Source organism: Lucilia sericata, unplaced genomic scaffold, assembly GCF_015586225.1.
Source record: "Lucilia sericata isolate MDLA Ls3-8-SP2 unplaced genomic scaffold, ASM1558622v1 Contig000272F_arrow, whole genome shotgun sequence".
Classification (NCBI taxonomy): domain Eukaryota; kingdom Metazoa; phylum Arthropoda; class Insecta; order Diptera; family Calliphoridae; genus Lucilia; species Lucilia sericata.
Genome location: NW_023994297.1, coordinates 99,142 through 119,077, shown reverse-complemented (window position 1 = coordinate 119,077; position 19,936 = coordinate 99,142). Strand labels below are relative to the sequence as shown.

The 19,936-nt window shown below is 25.4% G+C and overlaps 2 protein-coding genes across 4 annotated transcripts in view; one reads left to right on the top strand and one right to left on the bottom strand.

Moving 5' to 3' along the window:
• Window positions 1–610: 610 nt before the first annotated feature.
• LOC119603073 lies at window positions 611–2,801 on the top strand. The gene is made up of 3 exons (XM_037954951.1): window positions 611–851; window positions 1,901–2,443; window positions 2,511–2,801. Exons 1-3 carry the CDS (start codon window positions 744–746, stop codon window positions 2,736–2,738), a joined length of 879 nt encoding a protein of 292 aa, XP_037810879.1. The 5' UTR covers window positions 611–743; the 3' UTR covers window positions 2,739–2,801.
• Window positions 2,802–5,369: 2,568 nt separating this feature from the next.
• The window catches only part of LOC119603068 (octopamine receptor beta-3R), a 77,188-nt gene continuing 62,621 nt past the window's right edge, over window positions 5,370–19,936 (bottom strand). For all 3 annotated transcript variants that reach the window (XM_037954941.1, XM_037954942.1, XM_037954944.1), the window contains 2 exons: window positions 12,156–12,264; window positions 5,370–10,459 (listed from right to left, as the gene is read on the bottom strand). In XM_037954941.1, coding sequence (XP_037810869.1) covers window positions 10,249–10,459; window positions 12,156–12,264 — 320 coding nt within the window. In that variant the 3' untranslated portion in view covers window positions 5,370–10,248. The remainder of the gene's footprint in view (window positions 10,460–12,155; window positions 12,265–19,936) is intronic.

Sequence of the window (19,936 nt, the reverse complement as noted above, 5' to 3'; positions counted from 1 at the left end):
ATCCGCTTTTCCATTAATAATTTTGTAAATTTACATGATTTTCAAAGTATAATAAGTAGTCCGACTCTCACAAATAGGAAATTACTCTCTCTTAAATCTACGAGTGCCGTGTATATACAAATACATAAACTTGTTAAAAATTTACGTTACTTTTTTTTAACCACTTTTAAGGATTTTACTTTAGTTCTAAACGTTTTAATTTTTTTGTTCAAAATGTAATTTATAATTTTTCTTTTATTTACAGGTAAGAATTATATTTTTGCAAATAATTTTCAGTTATGGTAAGAGATTTGGATTTTTTATTATTTATAATTTTTTTTATTTTTTATAATTGTATGTACCTATATAATAAAATAATTTATTATTCAAATCAATATATAGATAAATACTCAAAAGAAAAAAACAAAATTTTATTGGTATTTCGATAAGTTTCTTTATATTGTCAACAATATTTAAAACAGCTTCTATTGTTGCTTCTCATTGCTGTAGGATATTTTCTATTGTATACTAAAACAAAAAATTCGATCAACAACATATTCTATATTTAGATCGGGTGTACGTCAAAATGCCTCACATTTGGCATCCACACCCATATACAAAAACTTAGAGAGTCATTCTACATTGAATTAGTTTGTTTTCTGCCGTTAACGAAAAAAGTTCAAATTATTTTTAAAATTAAAATTTAAAAATAAATATTAGAAAATAGGAAATAATAATTCATAAATAATCGATTATCATTCAAAATGCCGGCAATTGAAAAAGTTTCTACGGAAAAACATGAAGGTGATGCAATTTGTGTGGCCTTTTTTAATAATCAAGTATTTTCTGGTGGTGCTGATGGTAAAATTAAAGTTAGTATTTACTTTAATTTATAAAAAAAAATTATAAACAATTTTATCTGAATTTTGGTGATGAATTTTGATATGAATTTTATTTCCATTAAATATTTTTTTGTTTGTATTATGATTATACAATTTGTATAAATTGCTAAAACATTTTCATAAAATTTGTTTGTTTTTTTCGTTTTGTGTTTTTTTCTTTTTGTGGCAAAAGAAAATTCTAGTCAATTCTCACCAAAATGTAAACTAACAAAAAAGTGTTTGTGAAAGAATACTACTCTCGTCGTATACATATATTTAAATATTCATGAGAAATTATTATATTCTATTTTGTTTTCATTGTGGGTGCATTTACAGTGCGTGAGAAAAATAAATATCACAATTTAATATTTAGTTGTTACAAAAAAATTTAAATTTATAGTTCCTAGGATTTAAAGTTTTTCTTCTTGTTCAAAAATTTTAAAAGTTTAAGACATTTCAATTTCCCGACAATACAACCAGTTTTTCCAACTGCCTACAATTATGCTACAGTTTTGTATATGTTATTTTAAATTAAAAGGAGTGCTTTACAAAATAACAAAAAAATAATTCTTAGAATATTCTAGAAGGAAAAATAAATTGAGTATAAAAACTACTTCCTGGAATATTCTAGAAGAGAAAATATATAAATTGAGTGTAAAAACTGCCTATATACACACATAAGTATGTATGTACATATATGCTAGATTTTCGTCTACAAATTGTCGGGAATATTCTCAAAAGAGACTATTTTAGTAGTTTTCAAAAACGAACACTATTATTCAGAAAGTCAAAATGTGAAACCTTACATACAACTTTTTAAATCGAACGAAAAGTATAACTCATTTTTAAGCTTGATAAAAATTATGCATTGCAAACGTAAGCACGAACAATTCCTTAAATAGTCTTAAAAAAATAAATTTGTTTTAAATACATGAATAAATCATACTATTGTATGATCTATGTATATAATTTTCACACGCACTGTACGAGTACAAAATCTTTCGAAGCAATTTATGATTATTGTTACACCTTTCCTCTAGATTTGGGATAGTGATTTGAATCTAATTAAAACGGTCGATGCACATGAATCCTACATTTATGCTCTGGCCATTAATAGCAAAGGTAAATTGTACTCGAGTTGTTGTGATGGTAGCGTTAAATTTATGCAACCACCCTACGACAAAGTTGAAGATCTCTTTCATTGTGACGACGTAATACAAGCCATGTACTGTGAGGAAGATATATTGTATACCGGTGATGACAAGGGTGTTGTAACGAATTGGGAAAATGATAAAATGTTGTTCAAGTTCAATCTGGTAGAGGAGGTAAAAGGTTTGGCGGCCGAACAAGATTGGATATACACAGTGCGTGATTTGGATGTGGTAATATCACAAGTGGTTTCCGGAAAATCGGGAAAATATAATACAAAAGCAGTAAAACCTGGTAAATCACCGTTGTGTTTATTGGGTCCCATGGATGAGGGTCGACACAAGTATGTGGCATTTGCTGATCGTACGGGCAAAGGTATGACCTTAATACACAATACACCCCGTGAGAAATTCAATGTTATATGGGATGCTAATGTAAGTAGACATATTGGCTAAGTGATAAAATTTTGAGAAAATAATGGTGATTGTTGTAATATTAAAGGACTGCCATGAATTGATTATAAATGGCATTTGTGGTGATGATAAGTATTTATACACTGGTGGTTATGACAACAAGGTTAAGGCCTGGTCTGAGCTGGATGGAAAGAAACCCAAGGCATTGGGAGAAGTTGAAGTTGGCAGCTGTGTGAATGCTCTTTGTAGTGGAGCCAACAATACGGTCTATATCGCCTCCAGCGATGGTGTAATAAGACGTGCTAAATTTATTTAAAGAAAAAACTTGTTAAATGTTTTAAGTAGTTTTAAGATTATTAAATAAAATTAACAAATGTACATAAATACTTGAGTCTAAATACTTACTTATCCCATATTAACTTTTAACGACGAAGGAGGTGTTTTCATGGACGTGGAAATTAATTTATTTGACTCCTTTTGATTCGTAATTTAATATTTGATTTTTAAAATTTATTTATTTTGAAAGATTAAAAAAAAAAAATTAAATCTATGTAAATCGTCCGTAGTTAAAGGTTAACGCTTTTAAACGGACAATGATAGAGATAGAGAAGGGTCCACTTGTTTACTTTATTTATAGAATCTTTATAGATTCCGTCTGTGTGTCTGTTGAAATCATTGTTCAGAATACCCCAGATATCTTCGGAATCCAAATCTGCAATAATTCTGTAGAGATGATTTCAATAAGTTTATTATTTAAAATTAGCAAAATTGGTCCATAAATAACTGAGATATGAGCACATCTTCAAAAAATTTAAATAAAATTATAAAAAATAACTACAACGAGATAATGCAGTTGTATTTGGGTAATGCAGCTCGTATTTGTTTAGAGGTTGGTAATACAGTGATTTGTAGGTAGGTAATGCAGTTGTTTATAGTTTACAGCTTATATTTGTTTGTGTGTGTATTATGTGTTACGTGTGTGTAGAAATAAAAGTCGATGCAAATTTGTTATTGCTAAACATAAGAACTCTATTCTGTTAATCATATACTATTTTATTTTAAGAGCGTCATTTAATTTTTAAGTTTTTTTAGGAAAGAATAAGGAAAAATGTATATCTTTCTCCAAAAAAAGTTAAATACACTGTATTTAATAAATTTAAGATGAAAAGGGATATATGTAGTTGTAAAATAGGCATAGGCAGAGAGTGTCAAATAATCTCCCTGACGGGTTTTGTTTGTTATGCCCGTCCGTTCGTCTGTCCGGCTGGCTGGCTGTCTATGTAAACCTTGTGTGCAAGCTACAGGCCACAATTTTCAAGATATTTTGATAAAATATGCATTTAGCCCCCATACAACCTTACCCTCCGATTTAGGGTTTTTACCTTATAACTACGTCAAATATACTACTATCTCACCAAAAATTGGCACAATTAAGTTTTATATACATAGGCATAAATGGCCATGACGATCATTTATAATGATCGGCCGTCGTTAGCTCCCATACAAACACCCCTTTAAAAATAAATTAAACGTCCAAAAATTTACTTATAACCATTAATATCGCGATGAAATTCAGCATCACTAACCTTTATATAAAATGACATCCCTCTTCCCAATTTTTTGAGGATCGGCCCATATTTGAAGCTAACTCCCATATAAAGCCTCTTTTTGAAATTTAGTTTTTTATCAATAAATTGCTTAAATACATCGGAATTAAAATAAAATTTAACATAAAAGTTTCTTTAGAAAAAATAAATAATTTTCAAAATATGGATACCCATGGTGTAGGGTATCATATAGTCGGCCATATCCGACTATACTTTCATACTGTTTATACCTTACACCACTATAGTGGGGAGGGTATTATACGTTTGTGCTGATGTTTGTAACACACAAAAAGACATGTCCAATTTTATTTGCATTTCAATATCAGGACTTACTCTACTCGCCAAAAATCTTGCCACAACCTTAATTGTTTGACTTGTTTGAGCTTCGTAATGAATCCGCTTTCGATTCATTAAGAACTACACTAATAACTAATCTATTCCATAAAGGTGTTTGGAACTCAAAAGACCAACGATTTTCATAAGAAGATCAAAAATTTGCTTAATTTTCAAACAGCTATTTATGGAGTTAATTCAGTTATTATTTTCTTGTCATTCACAGCCAAATGGAATTAAACTTTTGTTGTTGTTAGTATAATGTAGACACATAATATTATTATTATCAATTATATAATTTTGAATAAATCAATTAAAATAGAAATTATAGCACTTTGTATACAATGCCAAAAAAAGTTGCTTAGGTTTCGAACAATACTGTATATCAGTTAATAGACTAGTGTATAGACTTATGAATAGAATATTGAATAAAATACAATTTAGTATTTTTACTCTCAGTATTGAAAATACTGTAGCATTTTATGACGTTTTACTTGGTTTTACTGATATATATATATATATATATACTTACATTTATCTTTACAGTTTACCCCACTGTTGTCATTTTCAAATAACCGCATTTTTATTAGTTTCTTTTTTTAAATAAATAATTTTTTATTTCCGTTTTTTTTCTCACTAAAAATAATTAATAACAAAAACAAACATAAACAACAATTCCATTCTTTTGTTAATTTTTCATTCACATGGAAAAACTTTGAAATTAAACTAAACTAAAAAAAAAAATAATAAAAATTTCCTTATAACACAATTTACTTAGTTTTGTTTTCTATTAAAAGTTTAATTTTTTTAATTTTCTTTAGCTTTAAAGATTGTCATTTGCTGCAATTTTGTAAGAATATTTTTTTTAACATATTTTTCTTTAAATCATTGCATTTTTGCAGCTTTTTTTATTCATAAATTTTTCTTATTACCAACTATATCCTTCTTTTTTATTTTTATTTTCTGTCTAATTTAAACACCAACATTTATACATAAAATTCACATATATTTTTCCGCTAGTTAGTTAGTTTTCTAATTTTTGCATTTTTAGTATTTTTTTACTTTGTATTTTTTTTACTTCATTATAAGAATTTTCAATTTTTAATATTCTAATTTATCAACTTGTACTTATGTAATTATATGTATTTTTGTTTATTTGCATATACTATCAATTTGTTGTATTTTGTAATTTCGATGCAAATTTAAATTATTTTATTTTTAAAAAGACATTTCCTTTAATATCTAGAATATTTAGACATCAATTTAAAACTAATGATACTTTCATAGATCATTTATTCAACCAATTGTTTTTATTCATTTTTTATACGTTTCCGTTTATTAATATTAAATTAAAAAAACAACATTATATACCTACTTATTCAAGTCTTTGTTAAAAAGCAAATAATTGAAAAGTTTTAAAACAATTTTGTGAAAAAAAAAAAACATTTACTTCATATTTGTTAAATAAATGTTTAGTGTAAATATAGCACTAAATCGACTCTTGGATTATTCTTGAATTATTTTTAGAATCTTTAATTTATTAAATTACAAATATTATTTTATTGCTAATAAAATTCTGGGAACATTTAAATTAGAAAGTTGTTGTCAAATGAGGTTGAAATTCATGTTAATTTTGCAAGAGTATGTTTTCCCCTTTTTAAATATTCATATTTAAATTAAAATATAAAATACTAGTTCCTATTAAGCAGTTAGTTTAACTTCACATTTTTTTATATAGTTTGAAAGTTTCATACTAATTGGAATTGGTACATCAAAAGGAAATTAAAAAAAGTATATGCTTATATAAATCTTTATGTAGAATTCTGTTATAATAGTTTACAAGTTATATAAAAACAACCAGAAAAAGTTTTACAGAATTTAGTTGACATACAACGGAAATTAAACGTGAATACATTAATGAGTTGTACAAATACATATGTATGCAAGTACACTTACACCATTGTGAAACTCTTACAATCCGCTTGTATTAGGAGAAGTCCCATTGAATGTTTGGCAACAATTATTCCCAACATTTGAGAATCCTGATAGATGGAAGACTCTCTGCTAGTGTTATGACTTTTAGAATTTCTTTCTGCAAATTTACAATTTTACATTACCTACTTAAAAAGATAATAAAATATTTTAAGAAATACAATCTTATTTTTTCGCTGCTGTCAACAAAGTTACCGAGTTGAAATTTGTTTTTTCGGAATTTCGATAACATCTCCGATACCTTTGGTATGTTTAAATATTTAGAAAATATTTGAATTAACAGGTGTAATTTTTTTGCCAAAATTAAAGGCGAACACGATTTCTATTATTAAATTAGTATTGCCTATTATGAGGCAATAGGTATATTTTTTGCAAAAAAAATAATTATAACCCTACTCTCCATGTAAATGGGCGTTATCGACGTTTATAATGAATCTGCTGCATCAAAGAATTTCTTTTATGGCGATTTAGCAACTATACATATCCAGAAAAAACTCGGTAATGACTTGTACTTACACAACTACTTACTCTTCAATGACTACTGCATAACGTCTGCATTATATTTAAGTACTCTTACAAAGACTTACATATCATCAGATGCGTAAGCACTATATACAATATGTGACGCACAGTAACATAGCTAACTAACGAACAAGAGGTCCAAGTTTGTAATCTGTGTGAGCATTTTTTGTGGGTAAAACACACAAATTTTTTAACTCAGTATTTGTAAGCACTTATTTGGGGAGTTATTTTTAAGCAAGCATCGTAAGTAATTGACTCCAATGTCATCACCGTCTTAAACTTTCAGGCTTTATATACAATTGTTAGCTCATGATCGCCTATAAAAAGTTTTCAATAGCAAGTTTATGATCTCTCAATCTCTGGATGATTATCATCTATAAACGGGTTTCAATCGCCAGCTAATGATCTTCCATAACAAGATCTTGACCTTTAAATCATGTGATTGTTTATACCAAAATGTATTTTGGTGTGGATTATAAATACATCCAGAGTAACTTACGTATTCGACTCTCGACACTAGGTTCTAAACAAAAACTTTGAATCAATAATTATGACAAAGTATTTAACATATTAAAAAACTACTTAAAAATTAAAGAAGAATTTTTTAACAATTTTCAAAATCCTCAACAAAGTAGGTTTTTGTTTTTGCAAATTTTTGCTTTAAAATAAAATCATACTTATATCATACATAATACATACAATACGTATACGTCAAATATTGCTTATAAACCAGAGACATTTACAAGAACACCATGTGTTATTTTATTTTAACTATTTACTTAAATATATATTTATGTATGTATTTAACTAATATTTCAGCTTTTTTAGTGTATTTCTTAGTAATTTGTATTACTATTTTATATAATAATATTTTTTAAGCCTTTTGGAATACAATATTTTACATCAATATTTAATTGCTATTTCTTTAACTATGCTACTAGTTTTTATTTACAAACAAAATACATAATTTTTTTAAACTTTTTTCATGTTTAAGTGTAACAGGTGTTGCAAAAGCTTTGTAAAAATTCAATTTATACATAAAAACAAACTAGCTAGGTGGTAGGTATTGTATTTAAAATAAAATTTTACTCATACTGCTATTAAGAAAAGAACTTAAAAATATATGAAGAAAAAGTATTATTGCTTTAAAATACTAAATAACATACATGTGTATATGTATTTGTTGCAGTTTGCTATTAAAATAACTACTTAAGTATGTATGGTTGGTTGTCTAGGGTAGATTAAATTAAATGGTTAAAGCACAGTGGGTAAAGATGGATAGAAAAACTTCTCCTGTCTTAAAGGATTTTCTTTTAAATACTGAAAACCAAACTATGGAACATGATCATTGATTTGTTTTTCACACAAACATAATTTAAACTTTATCTATCAGGAAGTAATATTAAACACCCTACAAAAATTTAGACTACTCCTCACGCGCTTGTAAAGAGTACTCCGTAAAGGATCTATTTGAACCAGTCCAAAACTAATCTAAATATATGAAAAAACTTAGTTCATTTATTAACGTTGCATTGTCCTAAGTGAGGACCCAGTAATCAACACATGCATTGCAAAGATTAATCCTAAAACTACTCCGGATCATGTACTCCAATAACGTTTGCAGGGGAGTAATTTTGGGATTAACGAAATGGATCATGTACTTTAATCATTTCCATAATCCTTAAAGACTAGTCAATAAACTATTCAATAGTTTTCAATAGAATAGACTAAAGACAGGTGAATAGACTAGTCCATATAATAGTCAATTGTCAAGCCCATATACTAATTGTTTATATAAAAGGCAACATATTGCTCTCAACATTATTGCATGTAAATGTAAGGAAGACTTTTCTTGCTAAACATCTGTTTTGGCGTTGAGACCAATGATTTCTGTTCGAAATTGTCACCTTCGGAACTAGTTCTGAGGAAGCGTTATGGATTTGACACTCGTTCTTTGAAACGGTTTCGGAACTAGTTCTTTAATCAATAATTTTTGTTCGAATTTGTTAACCTCGGAACTAGTTCTACGGAAGCTTTACAGAACGTATACTCTTTATTTAAAAATAGTTAATTTTTTCAGCGTTTTTTGTTCGAAATTATTAAGATTAAGTATAATTTTGAGACACTGTTGAGGGATTATTATTATTGTACCAAATTTTATTTAGAAAACTTACTTACAATTATCTTACATAAGATTCATCTGTTGAACTATTTCTTACACAGGATATAAGAAACTAGCAGCTAACTTCCCAGTCTCCCGGTACAATTCAATTAGGGTCTCTTTGATTGCTTATAGTTCAATTTTATGCAGAAATAAAGATATGAATGCATTTTCTATTTCAATAAAAATAAGTTTATGAATTTTTAATTTTTTTTTCATTTTTTTCAACTGGTTCTAAGAAGTTGTTTCGGAACTAGTATGTGTTCCATTGAACTAGTGTAGTATCAATGTATAACTAATGTCAAAGAACTAGTTCCTTGAAAACTCTTTAGAAGTACTTTAGAACCTGGGGATAAACTTTTATTTCATAGACCGCTCATGTATATAAAAAACTTTATACAAAATATATTTTTATGACTAAACAAAACTAGAATTACTAAAATTATAAGATTTTGCAAATATGAAAATTAAGTACAAAAAATCTTTTAATTAGAAAAAAAATGAATTGATACAGTGGTATTTCAGAATAGTTGATACTAGTTTACTATTAGATTTTATATAAAAAACAACCGAAAGTGTTCGTTATTGTATACAGTTCAGTTTATCGGCAACGCAAAATATGTTGTTAGTTTTTATTTTTCTAAATTTTTTTTTCAGGATAATTTTAATATAAAGGATAGTTTAACTTAACTATAATTTTATTTAAAACCCACTGTGCTTCAAAATAAACGTTCAAAGTAGAACACTTTCTAAATATCCCCTTAAGAGCAGTTCTTTGTTTTGTTTTTCATTTAAAACACTTAACAAAATACAAAAATAAAATCTTGTTTTCTTTTAAATTTTCTTGTTTTTTCTTCTGGTTTATCACATAAATAGTTTTAGTTTACAATCTCTTACTTTACTACGATGTACTTAAAAAAAAAACTAAAACATACACACGCACTCTTTCTTACACTCAAACATACATACAAAATCACAAACAAACATACTTACGAAAATACATACTAAATGTGTATAGTGAAAGTGTACATGTAATGGTAGTATTTATTGCATATAAATTTAATACTGTACTTCAAAATATCTCGCTTAATAATTTTAGTTCGGTAGTAATATCTTGCCTCGTCTACTGTATGCTAGTTTAGTTTTGTTTTTACTTAATACACTGTTGTTGCCACCGCTGACGAGGAGGATATTGTTGAATGCTGCATATGCTACACATAATAAGCATTATAGGGATTACGTTTCTCCAAACATGGTAAAACACATTCTAAGGTATTACGAAATGCTTCTCGAAAATCACGATTAAAATAAGCATAAATGAGTGGATTGAGTGTTGAATTAAAATAACCAATCCAAAAGAGTACAGCTACGACAACGTCCGGACAAGGACATGCAGGACCACATAGTGATGTTATCACGTACCTTTAAATGAAAAGAAAAAAATGTAAATAATAATATACATATGTGTGTGGTTAAGGGTCGGGGTAAAATATCTATAATAGTTTTATTTATTCATACAAGTGCGTTTTAGAGTTTAGTTTAGTATATACGCATTACACAGTGGGGCATTTAAAAAAAGCAGAGTTTTCAAATGGATCTAACTCGTAAAGAACTCTACTTTGAGCTCCAAAAGCACCATACCTAGAGCGACTCAAATACCATAGATTTATTTCCAAAAATTTTGATTCTGCCCCACTGTGCATTTAGTAAAGAAATAGTTTAATTTTTACCTATAGGGTGGTTGTAAATTTTTCTATTTTTTCTATAGAGAATTTTTGCAAAACTTTCTAGAAAACTAGAATTTTTACAAAATTTTCTGGAAAAAGAGAATTTTTACAAAATTTTCTGGAAAAAGAGAGTTTTTACAAAATGTTCTAGAAAAAGAGAATTTTTACAATAATATTCTAAAAGATGAGAAATTTTACAACATTTTCTAAAAGATGAGAAATTTTATAAAATTTTCTAAAAAATTAGAATTTTTACAAAATTTTCCAATTTTTTTTCTAAATTTTTACAAAATTTTCTATAAAAAGAGAATTTTTAAAAAATTTTCTATAAAAAGAAAATTTTTTATAAAAAGAGAATTTTTAAAAAATTTTTTATAAAAAGAGAAGTTTTAAAAAATTTTCTATAAAAAGATAATTTTTATATAATTTTCTATAAAAAGTGAATTTATGTAATTTTCTATAAAAAGTGAATTTATGAAAAATTTTCTATAAAAAGAATTTTTGCAAAATTTTTTACAAAAATAGAATTTTTGCAAACTTTCCTATAAAGAGAGAATTTTTGCAAAACTTCCTTAAAGAGAGAATTTTTGCAGAATTTCCTATAAAAATAGAATTTTTGCAAAATTTTCTATAAAATGAGAATTTTTGCAAAATTTTCTATAAAATGAGAATTTTTGCAAAATTTTCTATAAAAAGAGAATTTTTGCAAAATTTTCTGTAAAAAGAGAATTTATGAAAAATATTCTAAAGAAAGAGCATTTTTGACAAATTCCCTATAAAGAGAGAATTTTTGTAAAATTTTCTATAAATGAGAATTTCTGCAAAATTTACTAAAGAAGAGAATTTTTTCCTAATTTTCTAGAAAAAGAGAATTTTTACAAATTTTTCTAGAAAAAAAGATAATTGTTGCAATATTTTATAGAAAAAAAAGAGAGTTTTTACAAAATTTTCTAGAAAAAAAAGAGAATTTTTGCAAAATTTTCTAAAAGAAGAGAATTTTTTCCTAATTTTTTATAAAAAGAGAATTTTTAAAAAATTTCTATAAAAAATAATTTTTTGAAAATTTTCTCAATTTTTTTGCAAAAAAAAAAAATCTTACTGTTAAGAGAGAATTTTTGTAATGTAATTTATAAAAAAGTTCTGTTGGAAAACTATAAAGAGAAGTTTGTTGAACAATATTATTTAAACTGAATTTAATAAGAATTCTGAACAGAATGCTCTTTAAATATAGGATTTTTTTCTTTAATAAAGACTTTTATATAGAAAATATAAAAACACAATTTTATACAGAAATAAAATATGTATATAAATAAAATATTTACAGGGATTATTATTTTTTATTGTTCAGGTTTTACTTTTTTATTAAATTAATAATAGTTATTTTAACTTACCATAGAAAAAATGGCAACCAACATAATAGGAATACGCCCATTATAATGCCCAAAGTACGTGCAGCTTTATGTTCAGCTTTCCAGCCTTTCGTTGGTCTTACCGAACCACCTAGAAATATGGAAAAGTAATTAATAAATATGGTTTTTTTTCCTAAAGATTCTATCAATTTTATTCAAATCGTTATTACGAGCGCATTCTACACAAATACATACATATATTGAAGAGATTAAAAAGTAAAGAAATAAAAAATAGCTTAAAAATAAAGTAAAATTTGCATACGATTTAAGCTTTAGTTTAATATAAAGTTAGTAGAAAAATTCACAGCTATATTCATAAAAATGTATAGAAATATTTTGTTTATTTATAAACAAGCTTAAATTTTAAATTATGAAAATGAAAGTCTCAAACAAGTTTTTATATTATTCTCTACATAAGTTTCCTATTTCATTTTACTCCTTTTTATGTTGCTTATTCTGAATTAGAAAAAGATTTAAATTTAAATTAAAAAAAAATTTTTACAACTTTTTTTAATAGCTTTTATTAAGATATAGACTATAAATTGGTACAGTGAACGTTATATTATGTGTTTAATATTACGACTTTCTTTCTAATTATAACCTCAGGTTATTTATTTATAATTTATTTAAACATGCAGAATTCTAAGAAATGTATAATATCAACATTAATTAGCCACTTTATTGAACATGTTAGGAAATCATAACAAATTAAGTGTAACATAAATCTAGGGGCGTTAAAATGGCAAAGAAGTGAAGATGTTTTATGTTTTATTTATATAAATGATACTTTAAACAAGGTATTTTCTTTATTTTTAGATATTTGTAGCTATACGTGTCTAGTAGTTTTATTAATTAACATTTTTTCAGCTATAAATATATGAAAAAGAACTATGACCACTCTGACGTATACGCATTTTTTATTATAATTTTATATCAAACATACGCCACCGGTCTATACAAACTATTTTGTTTAACAAATTGGAAATTGCAAGAAAATTATTTGATTTTTTTTTCTGAATAGTATTTGTCAAACATTTTCTATTAAAAGATTGGAAATTTTTTGGAAATATACATATAAAATTAAAGACTTGAAAGCTGTGATATAATATATACTGTGGCATATTTATTAAAGTCCTCTATCATAAAAATCATAACATTTTCTAAATCTTAATCTTATTTTTGTATATTTAGGCTCTTATACTAAATATTCGATACTGTTTAAAATTTTTAATATTTTATTAGTAAACAACGGCCAATTTTGTCCTTAGGTTATAAACAAACATTTACAAACATAAGAAAAAAAAAGTTTCAATATAATGCTTTTGTAATAAAATACTTTGTTTGGATTTTTAGTTTGGTTTGCTTTAATGTAATCTTTTAAATCTTCAACTCAAGTTTTTATTATTGTTTTCTCTATGTCAATATTTTATAAGTAGATAGATGCTTAGATAAATAAGGAAAAACTCTATTGTAAAGACAAATAGAAATTAAAACAATATTATAATGTTAGTTATAGTAGTAATATTATGAAACAGTAACAATTCTTTAATAATCTCTTAATGATTTAACCATAGTAACTCTTCATCATCATTATCCATGTCATGACATAATAATCTAAAGTACATATAATCATTGAAAACAAAGAAAGAGTAATCAAAATGTATTGCACAGACAGAGTAACATAAATATTTTGAATTTTAATGCAAATTTTTTCTCATTTTAGAATAATTTCTGATTTAGTTTTTAAATTTTCTCTTTATAGGAAATTTTCGATAAAATTTTTCTGTTTATAGAACAGTTTCAATGAAAATTTTTTTATGGTAAATTTTTAATAAAATTTCTTATAATATTCGATAAAATTTTCTCTTTATAGAAAAGTTTAAATAATTTTTTTCTTTATAGAAACATTTTCTTTTTAAAGAAAAAATTCTTGGCTTTAAATAAAATTTTCCATTCAAATTTTCTTTTAAAATAAAATTTTCCATTCAAATTTTCTTTTTAAATAAAATTTTAGATAAAAATTTTCGCTATAAAGAAACCGCTCGATAAAAATGTTCTCTGTATAGAACATTTTCGATAAAAATTTTCACTTTATAGAAAATTTAATATTTATAATAAATTTTTATCAATTTTCGATAAAATTTTCTCCTTAGAGAAAAGTTTGAATATTGCTTTTCCAAAAAAAAGTTTATCTTTATAAAAATTTTTCAATAAAAAGTATTTTTATGGAAAATTTTCTATGGCCTATTGTCGCCCGAGGAGTGAAAGGAACATATATGTATATGGAAAATTTTCAATCAAATTTTTTATAGCAAAAATGTTCTTTTTTAAGAAAAAAAATATTGACTTTAAAGAAAATTTTCGTTAAAAATGTTCCTTTTAAATAAAAATTTTTATAAAAAAATCCTCTTTATAGAACATTTTCGATTAATATTTTCACTTTATATAATGTTTTAGAAAAATTTAATTTTATGGTAAATTTTTTATACAATTTTCGATAATATTTAATAAATATTTCCTTTAAAGAATATTTTGATACAAATTTACTTTATTTTCGATAAAAATTAGTTTTCTCTTCATAGAATATTTTCTATAAAATTTTCTTTTTATTGATAATCTAACTTCTATATATATAGCAGGATATCGTTAATGAATGACCGATTCATCATCGAACAGCCCAAACGGCTGAACCTAGAATCATGAAAATTTTGAGATGTGTTTTTAGTTATATAGATCCACTAAGGAGGGATTTTTAAAAATTTGTACATTTAGGGGTAAAAAACGGGTTTAAACCGGGTTTTTAATTATCTTACCCAATATTAGTGATACAAGAAAAATTTAAATGCACCTGTATCTACTCTTAAAATAAGCAGAGGGTGGTACTTTTTTGAAGTTCGTACTTTTAAGGGGTGAAAATATGTAACAAAGGTGATTTTGGTACCTTTTTTGGTCCTTTATAACTTTTTAACTAATAAACAGAAATATTTTGAATATATCTTCCAAAATTATGGGACACATGTTTCGTACTTTTTTAAAATTCTTTCCTTTTTGGATGTAAAAGGGAGAAAATTGTATTTTTGGTACTTTTTTAGCACATTAAGAAAACTTTTTCGATTTATTGACGTATATCTAATAAATTTCGTACTAAGTATGTTATATTGAAAAAAAAATTTGCTATTTTACTGGGGAAAAAAGTACCAAAACGGGGAAAAAACGAGAAAATTTATTTATTCAAACTCATTGAGCCATTTTTTATAACATTTGAAAAAATAGTTAATTTTCTCACACAAAATACGCTATTGGTATATTATTTGGGAATTCGGCTTCTAAGCCCTATGTAGAACCAAATTCGGGTAAATTGTTTGTTACTTTTTGAAAATTTAATTTTTCTGGAACAAATGAATGCAGATTTGAATCGTGTGATATACACGGAATATTTAGTAAACTTAATTCTCGAAAAAGTCTATTCCTAGGTGAAAAGGAGGAAAATGGTACTATTTTTATTAGTACTTTCCACAAAGGTAGAATTTATTCCACTTTTGGAAGTTTTTCTTTCTTTAAATGATACTCTTTGTAAGTTCTATAATATGAATCTAAAACACTCGATTATTAAACATACACGGTCCTTTTTGAAAGAGATTCTTTAAGAGAGAACTTTTTAGTCTCATATGGTACTTTTTGAATTTTCTAAAATATTCAACCTAGAAACATAAATTTCTATAATGGGGAACCGGAACACATGACACAGGATCCTTATTAAATGAGAAATTATTGAGAGAGATTTTTGTACATTTTCGTTTATCGGATGATACTTTTTTAAGTTTTTAGGATATTAAACATAGAAAAATAAAATTTAACATGTATAGAGCTTAGTGACTGAGAATCTAAAAAAGGAACTTTTGGTACTTTTTTGTTCGTCAAATTATAATTTTTAAATTTTCTATAATATTGAACAAAAAATTTTTGATTGAATGAGAATCTGTAAGAGGTATTTTATATTACTTTTTCCTTCTTCAAATATGTAGTACTTTTGAAATTTTCTATTATGTGGAAGCTAAACGAATGAAAATAAAAATACACGCTCCTTACTGTCATAAATTTCGATAATATTTAACATAAAAAACAGAAACATTAAAAAAACTTTTAATCAATTAAAATATTCTATGAAAGTAATAAAAATTTTGTATGTATATAGTTTTGGTTAGGGTAGCGAAGCACACAGGTTATTTATTCCAGTATTCCATAAAATTTTTCTTTATAGAACTAACTAACTACTAAAGAAAATGTTAGAATGTTAATATTTCTTCTTCATTTTTAAATATTTCTTTCGAAGGATTCAATTTCAATAATTATCAAGTTCTAAGATTTTTGTATCGTTATTTATTTTTCTTTGATTTTAATTTTAATAAAACACTAACACTAACTGATTACAACGAGAAAAAGTAAACAAGTTTTTGCATTTTCTTTAAAATTAAACAGCGTTGAATTGTACAATATTGATTAAAAAATAAATTTTCAGTTTTGATTAAAATTAAATCCATATGTTAGTTAGTGTAAACAATAAATATTTGCATGTTATTTATGAACGAATATTTAATTATCATTTAATAGTAGAATACAACATAAAAGTAATTGGAGAAATATAGCGAACAAAATATCTTTATATATTAAAACGAAATGACAGTACGAGTTGAGAAATAGGAAAATTGTTTCTGATTCTGATATTGTCATAGATATTAAATGGAATATGGTAGCAATAACAACGACAACAACAACGACAGCAATAGCAACAAGCAAATGGTAGAGAGAGAGAGAAAGAGAATATAAAATTATATACATATTTATAGGTATATTAAATATTATGATGTTGTAGATATGTATGTAGATAAAAAATAAGAAACAAAAATATATATAAGATACAGATACTTATATATAAATACTTAACTAGACAAAAAAAAAGTATATGGAGAATTAAAATACATTTAAATTCTAAACGAACCGTTTAAGCAATGAAATATTGAGTTTGAAAATCATTTTAACATTTTTAGCAATTTTCTTAAGTTAGATTGGTTGTTGTTAATCGATTCGTTTATTCAATTTTTTTATTACATTAGAATTCTATGGGGAATAGCTGATTTTAAATATTTTTTGATTTTTATGGTTTAAATATGTTTGTATGTATTAATATTGTTGTATAATATTGTGATTATGTGTGCGTGTGTTTATTTGAAATATTAAATTAAGCCAAATTTGTGATTGAAGTTGGAAGAAAAATATTAAAGGACAAATTTTCTCTTTATAGGAAAGAAAATTCTTTTATAGGGAATTTTTTACAAATTTTCATTTATAAAAAATTTTTCTTTTTATAGAACATTTTTCACAATTTTCCTTTTATAGGAAATTTTTGATAATTTTCTTTTATAGAAAATTTTAAAAAATTTTCTTTTATAGAAAATTTTCGACAAATTTTCTTATTGTAGAAAATTTTCCACAAATTTTTTTAAAAAATGTTCCAGATTTTTTTTTAATTAATGTTTTTCTAATTATGCCCTATTTTCTTTTTATGGAAATTTTGTTGATATTTCTCTCTTTGAAAATTTTTTCTTTGTTGAAAATTTTTTATATTTTCCCTTTATAGAAAATTATTGAAAAAAATATCTATAAATGTATTAAAAAGTGGCAAAGGTTGTCTTCTATAAAGAGCCGACAAGATGGTCACAGAAGGACACACATCATAAGATTTATATATGTATGTAGAATTTTCTACATTTTCAGTTATCGTAAATATTTAAATTCATCATTTAATATTTTTCTTTTCCAACAACTAAGTACTACAAAAATAAATGATATGTTAGTAGATCATACATTTAAAGCATTATGAAAATACATTTAAGTATGTACATTAGGATGGTCCACTTTGCAAAGAAATTGAAATAAATTTTGTTAAAAACAACTGTTACAGTTCATTTCAAAAAAGCTTTAAATTACCTTATTTAATCTTAGATCGTGGAAAACTAGTTCAATGATATCTTACAAATAGTACCAACCTAATGCCCATACTTTCATATGTGTGCGTGTTATAATACGATTTCCGTTCTATTCTTATTACTGAATGAAATAAGCAAACATGTATGTAAGTATGTATGTACGTGCGTGCACTTTAATGAGATGGAATTATATTCTTACACCACCAAAACAAACAACAACAAGTGGTCATTGTTCTATTTTTTCCTTTTTAACTTTATTGTCAATAAGTTATATTTACATAATTTACTACATATATTAACATAAGTGTATGCAGACTTAAATATACAATGTATGTAAGTAAGTATGTGTGCACATTACAGGTGACCCCGTTTTCATGGAGCAAAAAAAAAAAAAAAACTGTCAATGTTCCCTATTAAAAAGAGCAGATTTAAAGGATGAAAATATCATATTTAAAATCTTTCTAATTTTCAACATTTATATTCTTTGTGAGATATTCAAATCACACATAAAGAAAAAATCGTATTCTTTGTTTTGGCTAACAATTATTATAGTTTAATAAACACATTCTTTTAGTAGTGAACATTCACAAGTGTTTTTAAGGGACCACCTTAATGTATATAAGTAAGAAGTACTATGTATATAAGTATATCAACAATTAAACCGATTGATATATAGTGATTGCAGTATTAACATAAATAATAACAACAATAGACTTCTATTCTCAAAGGATGTGACGTTTTGTTATACAGTGTTAGTTGTAAGTGTGTATAAAGTAGCTACACTTTCAAAGAATGAAATGTAAAACAATAGACTACTGGCTGATAAATACATACATAGTTAGTTTTACGAGTACATAAATAAACATACACATACAAAGTGCATATAAAATAAGTGCTTAATGTATTAGTGAGTAACAGATTGCATTTGTTTTAAATTAAAGTTTTATACATACTTATATACAATACTTGTTTAAAGTAAGGATAAAGGAGTTGTTCGGAAAGAAAAATTATTTTCAAATTTCTATGCATAGATACTGAACAGACTTTATATTATCTGAAAGTTCAATCTGTGGACTTTTATATATGGGCAATTTCGTGTCAAGTGACCCAACTCAAAAAATCGATTTGGATGAAATTTGAACCAAGATTAGTACTATTGGATAGTAGACCAGACACAAATTTTCTGCTTTATTGGTCATGAACTGCCGGACTTAGAGTCAAAGTTTGACATTTTGGTCATACAGGGTTTTATTCAAATGAGTGTAACTTTTCACCTATTGGTCCTAGCAAAAGTTGCCCAAAGGAGTTCAGATAGCTATTTCTTTGGATATCATTAAAAAATATATTTTAACTCAAAAAGCAAAGTACACTCAGGTCAAAATCTAAACAAATTCGCATAAAAAATCAACAAAAATATTTTAATTTTATTTACTTAAACAATAAAATCAAAAAACGTTTAAAAAATAAACAAAAACGTGATATTAATTCATTAATTACTGAAAAAAAAATTATTCAAAAACAAGTAAGTAAGTATAGTCGGGCGTGGCCGACCATATGATACCCTACACCAGTTATGAATATTAAATGTGATTTATTTTTCATAATAAAGCATTTATCTTCAATATTCCCTTGTTCCGATAGATTTAAGCAATTTATGGATGAAAAACTAATTTTCTGAAACAGGCTTTATATGGGGGCTAGGGGCAAATATGGACCAAACCCGATAAAATTTTGTGAATATATTTATATTTACATAATATTTTATTGTGCAGAATT

What these genes read in the sequence shown, in the direction of transcription:
- LOC119603073 (XM_037954951.1), top strand. Translation starts at nt 744, where the DNA reads ATGCCGGCAATTGAAAAAGTTTCTACGGAAAAACATGAAGGTGATGCA. An exon ending in GTGCTGATGGTAAAATTAAA is followed by an intron (nt 852 to 1,900) that starts GTTAGTATTTAC and finishes CCTTTCCTCTAG; the next exon opens with ATTTGGGATAGTGATTTGAA. An exon ending in ATGTTATATGGGATGCTAAT is followed by an intron (nt 2,444 to 2,510) that starts GTAAGTAGACAT and finishes GTAATATTAAAG; the next exon opens with GACTGCCATGAATTGATTAT.